The sequence below is a fragment of the Panulirus ornatus genome, chromosome 29 (assembly GCF_036320965.1).
Source record: "Panulirus ornatus isolate Po-2019 chromosome 29, ASM3632096v1, whole genome shotgun sequence".
NCBI lineage: Eukaryota > Metazoa > Arthropoda > Malacostraca > Decapoda > Palinuridae > Panulirus > Panulirus ornatus.
The window spans coordinates 8,697,091-8,713,191 of record NC_092252.1 but is presented as its reverse complement, the minus strand read 5'-3'; the positions used below and the strand labels follow the sequence as shown (position 1 = coordinate 8,713,191).

The 16,101-nt window shown below is 37.2% G+C and overlaps 1 protein-coding gene across 6 annotated transcripts in view; it reads left to right on the top strand.

Moving 5' to 3' along the window:
* The window catches only part of ema (C-type lectin domain containing ema), a 69,760-nt gene extending 54,986 nt beyond the window's left edge, over positions 1-14,774 (top strand). The window contains exons 19-20 of one of the 6 annotated variants that reach the window (XM_071679135.1): positions 3,026-3,228; positions 14,550-14,774. In XM_071679135.1, the coding sequence (XP_071535236.1) occupies positions 3,026-3,228; positions 14,550-14,633 (287 nt within the window). In that variant the 3' untranslated portion in view covers positions 14,634-14,774. Of the gene's footprint in view, positions 1-3,025; positions 3,229-8,246; positions 8,961-14,549 lie in introns of those variants that run through there. The other 5 variants (XM_071679134.1, XM_071679133.1, XM_071679132.1 and 2 more) reach the window with 5 other exon arrangements.
* The last annotated feature ends 1,327 nt before the right edge of the window (positions 14,775-16,101 follow it).

The window sequence follows — 16,101 nt, the reverse complement described above, 5'->3', positions numbered from 1 at the left end:
AAAAGTTAATATTAGCCCTTTAGCATTGTTTTGATGAGACATGGAGCGTGCAAGAGTGTCCAGGCACTTCTAAGTCAAGATAATGTTACTTTATAGGATGGCTACTATCTATAACATAGACAGACCCCAGACTTACCCCTTTATCATTCCCATACCATTTTATGCCTTCTCTGTCAAATTTGTGTCATTTAGAACTATATTTATTTATTTATTATACTATGTCGCTGTCTCCCACGTTAGCGAGGTAGCGCAGGGAGACAGACGAAAGAATGGCCCAACCCACCCACATACACATGTATATACATACATGTCCACACACACGCATATACGTACCTATACATCTCAACATATACATATATATACACACACAGACATATACATATATACACATGTACATAATTCATACTGTCTGCCCTTATTCATTCCTGTCGCCACCCCACCACACATAAAATGACAACCCCCTCCCCCTGCATGTGTGCAAGGTAGCGCTAGGAAAAGACAACAAAGGCAACATTCGTTCACGCTCAGTCTCTAGCTGTCATGTATAATGCACCGAAACCACAGCTCCCTGTCCACATCCAGGCCCCACAAAACTTTCCATGATTTACCTCAGACGCTTCACATGCCCTGGTTCAATCCATTGACAGCACGTCGACCCCGGTATACCACATTGTTCTAATTCACTCTATTCCTTGCACGCCTTCCACCCTCCTGCATGTTCAGGCCCCAATCACTCAAAATCTTTTTCACTCCATCTTTCCTCCTCCAATTTGGTCTCCCACTTCTCCTCGTTCCCTCCACCTCTGACACATATATCCTCTTTGTCAATCTTTCCTCACTCATTCTCTCCATATGACTAAACCATTTCAAAACACCCTCTTTTGCTCTCTCAACCACACTCTTTTTATTACCACACATCCCTTTCATTACTTACTCGATCAAACCACCTCACACCACATATTGTCCTCAAACATCTCATTTCCAGCACATCCACCCTCCTCTGCACAACTCTATCCGTAGCCCATGCCTCACAACCATATAACATTGTTGGAACAATTATTCCTTCAAACATACCCATTTTTGCTTTCTGAGATAATGTTCTCGACTTCCACACATTCTTCAACTCTCCCAGAACTTTCACCCCCTCCCCCGCCCTATGATTTACTTCCGCTTCCATTGTTCCATCCGCTGCCAAATCCACTCCCAGATATCTAAAACACTTCACTTCCTCCAGTTTTTCTCCATTCAAACTTACCTCCCAATTGACTTGTCCCTCAACCTTACTGTGCCTAATAACCTTGTGCTTATTCACATTTACTCTCAGCTTTCTTCTTTCACACACTTTACCAAAGTCAGTCACCTGCTTCAGCAGTTTCTCACATGAATCAGCCACCAGTGCTGTATCATCAGCGAACAACAACTGACTCACTTCCCAAGCTCTCTTTATCCGCAACAGACTTCATACTTGCCCCTCTCTCCAAAACTCTTGAATTCATCTCCCTAACAACCCCATCCATAAACAAATATATTTATATTTATTTTATATTTATTTTGCTTTGTTGCTGTCTCCCGTGTTAGCGAGGTAGCGCAAGGAAACAGACAAAAGAATGGCCCAACCCACCCACATACGCATGTATATACATACACGTCCACACACGCAAATATACATATCTATACATCTCAATGTACACATATATATACACACACAGACATATACATATATACACATGTACATAATTCATACTATCTGCCTTTATTCATTCCCATCGCCATCTCGCCACACATGGAATAAAAACCCCCTCATGTGTGCGAGGTAGCGCAAGGAAAAGACAACAAAGGCCCCATTCGTTCACATTCAGTCTCTAGCTGTCATGTAATAATGCACCGAAACCACAGCTCCCTTTCCACATCCAGGCCCCACAGAACTTTCCATGGTTTACCCCAGACGCTTCACATGCCCTGCTTCAATCCATTGACAGCACGTCGACCCCGGTATACCACATCGTTCCAATTCACTCTATTCCTTGCACGCCTTTCACCCTCCTGCATGTTCAGGCCTCGATCACTCAAAATCTTTTTCACTCCATCTTTCCACCTCCAATTTGGTCTCCCACTTCTCTTCGTTCCCTCCACCTCTGATATATATATATATATATATATATATATATCTTTCATACTATTCGCCATTTACCGCGATAGTGAGGTAGCATTAAGAACAGAGGACTGGGCCTTTGAGGGAATATCCTCACCTGGCCCCCTTCTCTGTTCCCTCTTTTGGAAAATTAAAAAAAAACGAGAGGGGAGGATTTCCAGCCCCCCGCTCCATGAAGAAACCAAAGGTAATTTTGACAGCAAAACAGAAACTTAAAGTCACCACATGACCCAGAGTGGCAAGCACCTTCACACCCTTGCACAGTGACTTCCTAATAACATTATCCCCTACCACACATGGGGTTAGTTGTGACCTGAAACAGACAAGCCATCCTGTACTTTTTTCTTTGGATAGATTTTTCCGCAACCACTCTTTATTAAAATCAGTTGCATTTTCACATAAAACCAGGAAGAAAAAATATTTTTGACTGTGAAGTTTTGCTCTTTAGTTTTCAGTACAGCTAATTCTTGTTTTCACCACCTAAAAATCTAAGCTTAACATAAGTGAAAAAAACAGAAAAATTGGATATGAGTAACACCAGGGCTGATAAATTGAAGAAAACAAATGTTAAGGTCATCCTGTCTCATTCACTTCATCACTCCTTACCCCTGACATTTGTTATCAAACATTTCCTTGCATTTAGCAGACTTATTTTTGTCATGCATATCCAAAACATTTCTAGAAAACCCTTCATGTTACAAGTGAGCATCTTGACTGTACATTAAGTTTTTGAAGAATATATGAACATCAAAGTTTCAGATAGGCTTTCTGAATTATTTCGGTAATTTTTGGGGGTTATATGCCATTGATTTCTTATGAATTTTTTTTATAAGATACTCAGTGTGCCACAACCTCTTATTATTTTCCATTCAGAAGAACATCCTACCAATTGTACAGGACGGTCTGAATCCCAGAGCCCAAGTCGTAGCAGTCGTCAGAGCAGCAGACAGCCCTCAGCCTCTCATGAAAGGGTTTCTCGCTCCAGTTCTCGTCCTCGACCTCGCAGTGAAGAAATTCCCATGGAAGACATGATGACCCCTGGGGGTGTACCACAAGTTTCACCACCTATGTCTAAGGTTTGTGTTTCTGTTTTATCATCTCCTTATATGGAATTTTAACTGAAAGCATAGTGTAAGCCAAGATATTGTTAATATTAAATGATTTACAATGCTGTAGCTTGATGTAACTCAAAAGCAGAATGTGAGTTATGATTTTGTAATTATGATATAGTAGACCTTTTGAAATACAGTACTGATTGAGGTTCACGTATGTTAGAAAAACATTGTAGCATTTGGTAATTAGTATCATTTGTGAAATATTCAGAATCATGCTCTGTAACTAAATGTGGGATTGTTGCCCTGTATATTATATCATGCAGTTCAGTTATCAGATAACTTAGTGGTTAGATTCCTTGTACTGTGCAAGAACATCCCTGCAGCTATACAATAGGTACTCTGAAGTACTCTTGAGAGTGATAGGGATCTCTACAAAAGTAGTCATTCACTTCAGGTTTCATGTTAAGAAAAATTCAATGCTACAGTCTAAGCCAGATGTAATAAAGCACCTAGTTTTATGTAATGTTGGAAGGATCACTTTCACTACTACTTGTTATTAATGATATGTATGAACCATTTCTTATGGAATAGTTGGCATAGATGTAGGAAGAAACATGTGAGTGGTTTTGCCTCATGTGAAGCCTTATTGAAGCATATTACTCCATACTGACTCACCCCCAGTAGTAAAGATATTAATAATTAGAATATTTTGCTTGTCAGATGATTAGTACTCTTAAGATTTTTGTGAATTCAGAATTAGGCAAAATAATGATGTCTGGTCCCTCTTTTTGTCTCTCCATAATCTGTACCGTCTTTCATTATATTACTTAAATTTTTCACATTTATCCTTATTCCTCCTTCAGGATATCTATCTGACACTAATGCTTTCTAGTTTTATCCTCCAGTTTACCTTTAGTCTTCCTCTATTTTCTTTCATTCACCTAAATTGGACACACCACTCTCTTGTATGCTGACTCACTCTGCCTTTCTACCTTAGCTTTCGTCATCCTTTTTATATACAACTCATTTAGGTATGCTCTTATGCCCTACATTACTCTATTTCCTCATCATATCTTTATCAGCCACTGTCTTCATAATGGCTCATCTCCCTCCGATTTCTCTGTACCTGTCAACTCCCAAACTCCTCATCAACTTTCTTGAAAGCTCATCAGAACTGCTTGTACCATGTGAGTCATTATTTTTAAGTTGCACATCCCACTAGCATGAGTAATTTAAGTTGCGCAGCTCCAATCAAACTTTATTTTTGAAAATGGCCTTCATTTTGTTTTTTCTTACCATACTCTTCTTGAAGCTTTAGCACTGTGCTTGTCTCTCAGCACTCAGCCTGATAATTTTTTTATAATCAGCTGTGCTGAAAATTTTGCTTAGATATTTGAAATGCATTTTGTCTGGCTAGCCTTTCAGGATGTCCTTGATTGATATTGTTAGTGTGATCATGGCAAATGCAACATTGATCAGAATTGGTTGCCTATAGATGTAGCATTATAAATTGGGTTTCCATTCTCATATAACAGATGAGAAAAAAAATGGACAAATAGGCTGAGAACCTTTCCAGGTGATAAGGAAGATGGTATCAACACTACAATAAAACAAATTTGTCCCCAAATAAACTTTTGATTATTTCATCATTATAAACTGGCCATGTGCTATAATTGACATTGTCCACCAAATGATGAGTTCTCGGTAGATACCAAATATTTTCCAGATTGTTCCATTTTTCAGTATTCACACTAATGATTTACGCAGATAAAATTTTTCTACTGTACAAAGTAGAAGGAAAGCAGAAGCGAGTTCAGAAACCACAGTGGAATAAGTCACCTTTGCATAGTTGATGTGGTGTATGATAGGAGAGTAATTGAATATGTTAAAAGGATTAGTGAACCCCACCTTATGATGGTGAAGACAGTGTGGATATAGGAAGGAGAGTGAGTGTATTGATCAGATTATTGCAGGTGTAGAGAAAGAGATGTATGCAGTGTTTATGGATTAGAAAAGGCTTATGAAAAAGTTAGATGGAAAGTTCTATGGATAGTTTTCAGTGTCTTAGGAGGGCATTGATGACTTTTAATTGCCATTAAGATCCTTATGATGGAACTTGCACATATGGGAAAATAAACAGGGTTATAACTGAGTGGTTTGACATAGGCATGTGAGTGCTTCAAGGTTTGATGATGTCACTTTGGTTATTCATTGTCTTTATGGATAGAGCAACACATGAAATGACAGCAAGGAAGAGTGATTTTTGTGTTATACTTTTTTAGCCATTGAGAAACCGAAAAGAATTTGGCACAGTTGTTATGGGCAAATGATGCTTTGTTGTTGTTAGCCAAATCTGAGTGGTGGACCAGTTTGATTATGCATTGATAGAAGAAAATGCTGAAAGTACATGTACTTAAAAGTGAAATGCAAGTTTTTCAAAAAGTATAAAATCAGTCTGCATGGTGAAGAACTGGAAGTTGTGGATAAGTTTAAGTACTTGAAAATAAAGTTTAGAAAGGATGGTAGTGGAAAAGCAGGAGTTGAAAATATTGTCTCACAAGGGAGATAAACAGAAATCTAGTGAAATGAAAAAATTTGAGCATAGAATGTGCAAGAAGTTTTCATGATGGATTACTTGTCTCTACACTGATGATTGTATGTAAAACCCAATTGTATATCAATCAAGATAGGTCAAAACTAAGAGCAGCAGGAATAGATAACTTGCACAGCATAGTTAGAATTAAGTGTAGGTAGAATGAAGAATGAAAATGTGGGATGGTTGTGGGTGTGAAAATGTCATCAAAAAGACATGGATGAAAGTCTTTTTGGGTATGATGGGGATGTAAAGTGTAAAGCAGGTGATAGATGGTTTAGAACAACTTACAGCAGTATAGTAGAAGGTTCAAGGAGAAGATGGTGGAAGTAGATAACTGTAGTGAGGGAATTGATAGGGGGTTAGGGATAATTCAGATGAAGGTATTAGATGAGTGGTAAGGGATTTGATGTAATGGAAGCTTTTTGTGTATCTAGATGGTATAAATGGAGATCTTGGTCTCACATGACAAAAAGTGAAAAGTAGAAGTTCTTTTTATGTGCATGGAAGTTCTTGCTGCCGCTGGGCAATTAGTTAGCAATATCCTCCTCAAAATGCTCTCTACAAACATGCACAGACATATCAGTCCTTGATGTTTTCATATTGGAATCCATGGATGTAATGACCTGTGGCAGATTACATGATGTTATACCATGGAATTGAAGCTGCTGTATGTACTGTTATCAGAAAAATCTTACTCTCACAAAAGCATAACATTGGATTTGTTAGTGAACTTCTTTTATTTGACAAGACTATGAACTAGTTGTGAATTACTTAACTTCAGAATTTAATTATTTCTACTTTAAAAAAGAACTTTCTCTCCTACTTCAAAATTTTATGATCCTCAGACACATGGTTGCCACCCCAACCAACTCTGTTGTCTTTTCTTTGCCTTCCAAAGTAATTATGTATAAATGAAGGTCTGGTCTCAGAAAAGATATGTGTAAGTGAAGGTCTGGTTTGATTGTTACATGCTCCCACCATGAGGGATAATTGTTGTTTGGATAAGATGGAAACTGTATGGATTGGAAGATTCAAGTTGTTTCCCAGTTATTAAGTTCTCATTGTCAGGTATATATGTAGACAACTACAACAATAGGCATATCAAATCTTGAATGTTTTTTGATAGATTTACATGCTGCTTATCTCTTAAGATACATCATAGACATATGTTTGTAGATGTCTCAAGCTCAGAATATTATAGCTTTTTATTCACGCATTTCTTATGCACAAAATATCTAGCTTTTACTTTCCTGTTTTCCGTAGTTGCCTCTCTTACTTTGGCAAGGTAGCATCAGGAACAAGTATGCTTTTACTTTTATTTTATTTAATTTCACTTTTCTGCACATCTTTATTACTTGTAACTTTTTTGGCATTGCTTACACTAATCATTGTGTCATTGCAAATAGAAGAATCCCTTCTGACTCCTTTTGATTCTGCAATATACCCCATTTTATTAAAAGCCATAAATTGTAGATATTCCCTTAAAACCAAGGATAATAACATGATTTACTGTTCTCTGTTTGATTTAGAAATTAAACTTGTACACGTAGTCTTCTTTTCCTTCAAGTGCATGTTACCTTTTTCATTATAGAAGCCCTTTTGTACCTCATAACTTTATATCCTTGCTGTGATCTCTTAAAGTATTCTATAACAGGCCCATATCCAGAGATGATAAGGGGATGTGACACCTCATTAGAAAAGGATAAATTTTTATTAAAGATATAGTAAAAATAGTGTCAGTTCTGACTAGAATACACAAAAGATTTCTAGAAAATAGGTGATTTTTCCCCTTAGCTTTCAAGGTCACATAACTGCAATAATTAAGACTACAATACTTAAAATCCCAGTATGAAAATCTGGCTGCAGGCCTGCAATGATAGATTTTCTGAGTACATTTTCACATAAACGTAGAGACCCATAGGTATAGATAGCTGTAACAGCCTAAAAGCACTATTTTATTTCATGATTATAGTTTTTAAAAGATGGTTGAAAAGTGGAATTTTTTTTTGTAGACCAATAGGCACTTGAGTGTATAAATATGTTTGTATGTATGAATGTATATGATTATATATATGTAGTAACCTATTTTCATATTCTAGGAGAATATTTATATTTGCTGTCACCCACCTCAATCTAAAAACTGGAAGCAATTTTTATGTAATCATTACAGTTGTGTATATTAATCAGTACTGTGTTGTAAGAGTATATGATTGAAAATACTTAGTATGAAAAAGTTTACTTATTGAATTGTAGATCATTTTGTGATATTCATTGCTCTTCATTGAATGTGTATTGTAATAATTTATAAAGTTTGATTCTGTAGAATAATTGCCTTTTCTTAAATATTTTTCAAGTCATGATTTAATCTGAAATATTAATTATTGTTATATTATACATAAGGTACAGCATTATTGATGATGATATATTTTGATCCATTGGGTAGGTGAATATAGACAGTACTAGCTCCCCTCAGGGCAGCAACAGCAGTAGCAGCTCTAGCACTGCAGAAGAGATGCATACAACAGAAAGAGGCATTTCTGAAAATATTGAGTCACCATCAAGGCCAAACAACATTGGTCTTGGAACAGATGAGGGAGTATGGCCCTGTGCATCGCTTGTGGGAAATCCTGAATTGTCTCCTGGCCCCACTCGCCTCCTTCCGCCTCTAAGCCACATTCCTCCACCACTTCTCTTGCCAGCTGTTAGTGATTCGCATGTCTTCCCTACAGAAAGTGATGGCCACAGCTTGATTACATCAACATCACATGTGAATGCCACTCCTCATATAATGGCACATTTACCTCAAATGGATGAGACAGAAACTTCCTTTACTGCCAAACCGCCCCTCACAAGAACTAATGTTGGTTATGATGTTTTTGAACCCAATACAAACAGCAGCATGGCAGAAAATGAAAGACAGAAGCAAGATGGTCCAAGGAACAGTGTTGGCTCCTCTGACTTTAGCCCTATACGAAGAAATAGAGTTAAAGGCAATGTTGAAACTGTTTAATGTGCAATTTATAGTATTATTTTTAGATTGTTTACCTTATTATTGCTACTATTTCTTATAAAATCTCATTTGTTGGAGTTTCCTCTTTATCGCTATTCCTGTCTTTATGATTAAGTGAAAGATAGAATTCTTAGAGGAGAAAACATGTTCATGCATGTGTTTAATGTTAATTCTTTACAGATCTAAATGAATTTAGTAAAATGTGTTTGTTAACTTGTAAGTATGTTGATTTTAACTCAAAGTTTAGTATTAGGATATGCATTTATTACAAGTTAAAACTAATTTTTACCCTAACAAAAGTTAGCCTCAGATATATATATATATATATATATATATATATATATATATATATATATATATATATATATATATATATATATTCCCCAAAGGAAGGAACACAGAAGGGGGCCGGGTGAGGATGTTCCCTCAGAGGCCCAGTCCTCTGTTCTTAACGCTACATCGTTATCGCGGGAAATGGCGAATAGTACGAAAGAAAGAAATATATATATATATATATATATATATATATATATATATATATATATATATATATATATATATATATATATTTTCATACTATTCGCCATTTCCCACGATAGCGAGTTAGCATTAAGAACAGAGTACTGGGCCTTTGAGGGAATATCCTCACCTGGCCCCCTTCTCTGTTCCTTCTTTTGGAAAATTGAAAAAAACAAGAGGGGAGGATTTCCAGTTATATATATAACTGAAATAAGATATTTGCTCTTTGCTATGTTGATAAACCTTTTACATGAATAATTTTTCCTCTTACATTTTCATGGGAATTTATTGCTTTTTTTGATTGAAACAGACTCAGGTCTCTTGGATTCCTTTTATTTAAGGTAGATTCAGCTTGTGGTATTATTTCAGATTTTGGTGTATTAGATTTATCATATAGTAGAAAAGTTATATTATTTGAATGGTCTGGTGTATTATATTGTCTCATGGTGACTTGAGCATTATCTATACATATTGTCATGAGCAATGGTTAATTAGATACAAGTTACTTAAATAGAAAATATGATAATGATTCTTCTAGTAGAGTTAGAGATTCCTCCTCCCAGATCTTGGTGATACCTCAGGCAGTGTGTATATATTTTTATCATCCACTGAATAAGCCAAATGGGTTAGAGATACTTTTAATGCATCTTGTGATATGAAGATTCAGTTTGATAATCACAGCTATCTTAGTCATATCTGTATTAGGTTATGAAATCATAGTTCTTAAATAAGTGGGAGTGAGATCTCATTTTGTTACAACAGTATTTTTTTTCTGTTGAATTGTATTGATATTCATGCAAAACCTACCTGCTTACCCATTTAGTAGTGAATTTAGTGAGGTAGCACCAGGAACATACTAAGATGTGGCCTCATTCACTCACACCTATTTTCTAGCTGTCAGTTATAATGCACCAGAACCACAGCTCCCAATCCACAGGCAGACCCCACAGACTTTTCTCTGTTTCTCCATAGCTGCTTTGTATGCTTTAGTTCAGTCCATTGACAGCACATTGCCTCTGAATACCACATCACTTCAATTCTCTCTGTCCCTTGCATGCCTTATACTCTCCTGTATGTTCAGGTCCCAAGCACTCAAAACCTTATTCATGCCATCCATACATCTCCAGTTCAGTCTATTGTCAACCTTCTCCTCACTCATTCTTTCCATATGTCAAAACCATTTTAGCACACCTTTGAAAGTACTCTCAACAAACTAATTTCATTAACATACCTCTCTTTTACCATCATTTCTTACTTGATCAGTCCTCCTCCCATGACATATAGCCCTTGAATATTTCATTTCCAACGCATTCACTTACTCTTCTGTACTTTTTATCTATAACACATGTTTTACATTCATACAGCCCCATTGAGACTTATACATTTAAATGTGTCTATTTTTGTCTTACAAGATACTGATCTCTCTTTGCACACATTCCTCAACATGAAACACAACTAACATGTCTGCCTCTAGACATTTACTCTCTGCTTTCTCCTTTCGCACATGCTCCCAAATTCAGTCACCACTTTTAGCAGTTCTACCTGGATTTTACCACCTGTGCTGTATTATCTGCAGGCAACAACTGACTCACCTCCCTGGATCCACCCCTCACCTTTTAACAATTTGCATACCTGCTCCTTTCCAAAACCCATGTATATAAGCTGGACTCTGCCTGACTGTGGTTACAATTTGAGCTAGAAATCACCTTCAGCAAGGCTGTACCATTGTTTTTTCACAAAAGGGAGTACATTATCTCATAAAACTTCTCATTTAAATATAGTCCATCATTTCCTTGCTACTAGAAGTAATAGGCCTTAAGCTGCTGGATCTCATGGAAAAGGGGTCTTGGAGTAACATCAGAATCCTTCCAGGAAATGGGTCCTGAGGTGATTATTATATATATATCCACATCCAGGCCCCACAGACCTTTCCATGGTTTACTTCGAATGTTTCACAAGCCCTGGTTCAGTCCATTGGCAGCATGTCAGCCCTAGTATACCACTTTGTTCCAGCTCTTTCTATTCTGTGTGCACCCTTCACCCTCCTGCATGTTCAGGCCCCAATCACTCAAAATCTTTTTCGCTCCCTCCTTCCACCTCTAATTGGGTCTCCCAGCACTCTTTGTTCCCTCCACTTCTGACACATGTATCATCTTTGTCAATCTGTCAATCTTTCCTCACTCATTCTCTCCATATGTCCAGACTATTTCAACACACCCTCTTCTGATCTGTCAACCACACTCTTTTTATTATCCTGTCACTCTTTTATTGATTTATTTGATCAAACCCTCTCGCACCACAGATTGTCCTCAAACATTTCATGTCCAACACATCCACCCTTCTCCGCACAACCCTATCTATAGCCCACGCCTCGCAACCATATAACATCTTTGCTCTCTGAGATAATGTTCTCGCCTTCCACACATTTTTCACTGCTCCCAGAACCTTCACCCCATCCCCCACCCTGTGACTCACTTCTGCTTCCGTGGTTCCATCCACTGCTAAATCCATTCCCAGATGTCTAAAACACTTCACTTCCTCCAGTTTTTCTCCATTCAAACTTACTTCCTAATTAACTTGTCCCTCAACCCTTCTGAGCCTAATAACCTTGCTCTTATTCACATTTACTCTCAGCATTCTTCTTTCTCACACTTTACCATACTCAGTCTTCAACTTCTGCAATTTCTCACCCAAATCAGCCACCAGTGCTGTATCATCAGCGAACAACATCTGACTCTCTTCTCAAGCCCCTTTCATCCACAACAGACTGCATACTTGCGCCCCCCCCCCCCCTCTCTCTCTCTCTCTCTCTCTCTCTCTCTCTCTCTCTCTCTCTCTTTCTTCCCCCCCCCAAAAAAAAAACTTGCATTCACCTCCCTAACCACCCAACGATAAACAAATTAAACAATCATGGAGACATCACGCACCCCTGCCACAAACAAACATTCACTGGGAACCAATCACTTTCCTCTCTTCCTATTCTTACACATGCCTTACATCCTTGGTAAAAACTTTTCACTGCTTCTAGCAACTTACCTCCCACACCACATACTCTTAATACCTTCCGAAAAGCATCTCCATCAACCCTATCATATGTCTTCTCCAGATTCATAAATGCTACATACAAGTCCAGGTCAGGGAGAATGGTTGGGTAAACAGAGAAGAGGTAGTGAAAGCTTTTTTGAAGATGAAAGCCAGCAAGGTGGTGGGTTTGGATGGTATTGCAGTGGAATTTATTAAAAAAGGGGATGACTGTGTTGTTGACTGGTTGGTAAGGATGTTCAATGTATGTATGTATGGTTCATGGTGAAGTGCCTGAGGATTGGCAGAATGCATGCATAGTACCATTGTACAAAGGTAAAGGGGATAAAAGGTGAGTGTTCAAATTACAGAGGTACAAGTTTGATGAGTATTCATGGGAAATTATATGGGAGGTATTGATTGAGAGGGTAAAGGCATGTACAGATCATCAGATTGGGGAAGAGCAGTGTGGTTTCAGAAGTGGTAGAGGATGTGAGAAATGCTTAGAAAATATACATATATTTTTTTTATTAATACATTGTCATTGACTCCTGCATTGGCGAGGTAGTGCAAAGAAACAGACGAAAGAATGGCCCAACCCACCCACCCACATACACATGTATATACATACATGCCCAGACATGTGCATATACATACCTATACATTTCAACATGTACATACATTTACATACACAGACATATACATATATACACATGTACATATTCATACTTGCTGCCTTCATCCATTCCTGTCACCACCCCGCCACACATGAAATGGCACCCCCTTCCCCCCGTGCGCATGTGAATTAGAGCTAGGAAAAGACAACAGAGGCGACATTTGTTCACACTCTGTCTGTAGCTGTCATGTGCATCAGAGGTAGTGCCAGGAGACAGATGAAAAAAAGCCACATCCTCTCACATCTGCACTCAAGCTGTTGTGTGTAATGCACCGAAAAAACATGTATATACACATGCGCCCACACACATACAGGAAAAATCAGGGAAAACTATGGAAAGATTTTGGTGCAGTGCACATGACGGCTCGAGAATGAACGAGTGAATGTGGCCTTTTTTGTCTGATCCAGGCACTACCTCGCTAATGCAAGAAATGTATAAAGAATACATACATACATACTTACGTAGAAGAAACCACTGAAAGGTCTGTGGGTCTGGTTGTGGAGAGGTGCTGTGGTTTTAGTGCATTGCATTGCACATGACAGCTAGAGAATGGATGTGAGCAAATGAGGCCTTTTCTTCATCTTTTCTTGGCACTACCTCACTAAGGTGAGAAATAGCAAGCAAATATGAAGGAAGATATTTTTTTTTTCATATTCACAGTTTCCCCTCGTTACTGAGATAGTTCCAGGAATGTGAAGAAATGGTCTCATTTGCTTACGTTCATTTCCTTGCTGGTATGTATAATGCACTGAAACCATAGGCTGCAGTCCACAACCAGGCCCCATAGACCTTTTCATGGTTTCTCCTAACTCCTTCATATACCCTGGTTCAGCTCATTGACAGTATTTCATGCCATGTATACCACATCAATCCAGTTCGCTCTGTTCCTTGCATGCCTCGTACCCGTCAGCATATTCAGGCTCTTAACCTTCATAACATTTTTCACTCCGTCCTTCCACCTCTTTCCTTGTTTCTCCCTTTCCATTATTCCCTCCACTTCTGACCCTCTTAGTCATCCTTCCCAAAAGTCCAAAGCATATCACTACTCCCTCTTCAACTCTTTCATAAATAGCCTCATACCACCACACCTTTCTTCTTATCATTTTTACTAAATCAGTGCTCCTCACACCACATATTGTCCTCTGAAATTTCACTTTTGGTACATTCACCCTATTCTTTACATTTTTTAAGGCATTTACCTCACATCCATACAGCACTGACAGGAATACTCTACCAGCAAACACATTTAGTTCCTTATGATTATTGCAGGACCCCACTATAAGAGAGGGTTCTTATTTTACCTAGAACCTCTTTTCTGGAGACTCCTACAGTCCATGGTTGTGCTACACTTATTGTATGGTTACATTTATGTTTAATTTGTTTAAAGCCATGATTTGGTAAATTTGTACAGTTTCAGATTTTAAATTTGTTATATCAGGAAATCACAATGTGCCAAAAATGATTAAAACTGTTGGCATTGGTACAATAGATGTACTTATATGTGCCATTTATTTTACAGATGTATGCTGAGTTCTCGTACAGTGTAAGCACCATTGGTGTTCGTAAGAAAAGAGGGAAATTTTTTAATGGTTATCAACCCTGAATTATTTGTTGAATTTTATCATAATGAATATTGATAATATGGTTAACAGGATTATGTAGCACCATTGTTAATAGCATTGTTAGCTTTGCTTGAATGTTTTCAGGCATAGAAAGGTAATTTTTCTGTTAGTATTTATCTTGTTAACATTTTGTGCATATAGATCAGAATGGCATATGATTGTCATTCCAAAGGATTTCTGATACCTACACTTGCTGCAGCTTCAGATACCAAAGAACCAAAAGCATTCTCTGAACAGTTGTTGAAGAATTCTTTATGTCAGTTTTACCATCAAATTAGTGACAGATGGCAATTATTCACAAGGATAAATAGGCTTTTTGAAAACGACATGTTTTATCTCACTGGGTATACACAAGGGTAAACCTAGAAATAGTAAAAGAGAAAGAAAGAAAGCTAAAAGGAAAGGGAATGAGTAAAAGTCAGAGAAACAGTTTTATGGAAAGTTTGAGTATCTATACCAGCACTCCATTCAATGCAGTGAGAATTTTGGAGGATTGAGGCCATCATATCTAGTCTTAATTTTTAAGATGACATTAGCAGCATTTTGAACTTATGAAAGATGCTTTATTTTCAGTGTAACTTGTTCCTTATTCATTTTTGGATTAGAAATTTTTCAGGGATGTCATATACATCAGGATTTAGGACCTCCAGAAAAACATTTTTGTTTGCAAAATTGATATGAACTTTAGATATGTAAGATAATTTAGACATTTTGTTCAGAAGCTGTAGTATTTATGCCATTGTAATAAGATTTGTACACAAATAAAGGTAAGTAAAGTGAAATAATGGGAAGTATATATTGAATTTAATTGTTAGAAAAATAAAATAGTAAAATGAATATAAAGCGAATGCTCTGGAAGAAATTTTTGACATGTAGATTGAATGGATTACGATTTTAGTGATAATTAAAAGGGTTTATTCTTTTTTGTAGCTTTACAATTACTTTGAAAGGAAGAATCAGAGGATAAGGGATAGATACTGCTTCAACAGAAATGGGGAAAACTGGAGATTTTGTGGTTTTTACTGCCATATTGCTGGGTAGAGAATCGGATATTTGATTACAGGCATAGTTACCTTATAAAAAGAAATTTGTCGAACCTGTGTTTTTGATATTTTGAGAAATGTCAATATGTGGATTGAGATTGAACATACTTTTTAAATATCATAAGACCCATGTACAATTCTTCTACCTGCCCTTTTATAGGGACGAGCAAAAAGGTTAGACATACACCTTGAGTGTGGATGTAACATTGTTAATAAGGCTGGTAAAGTAAATATTACCTTATATTAACTCTTACCTATGTTTCACATGTATATGGTAAGAAAGAAAAAATGAAGAAATGTGTAAAATATTGGTTACTGAAAGAACGTGAGAGCACATAAGTAGTCCTAATAAGTGAAAATGAATATGAGGAAGAATAATTAGTTTTGAGCTCTTTGAAGAAGTTTT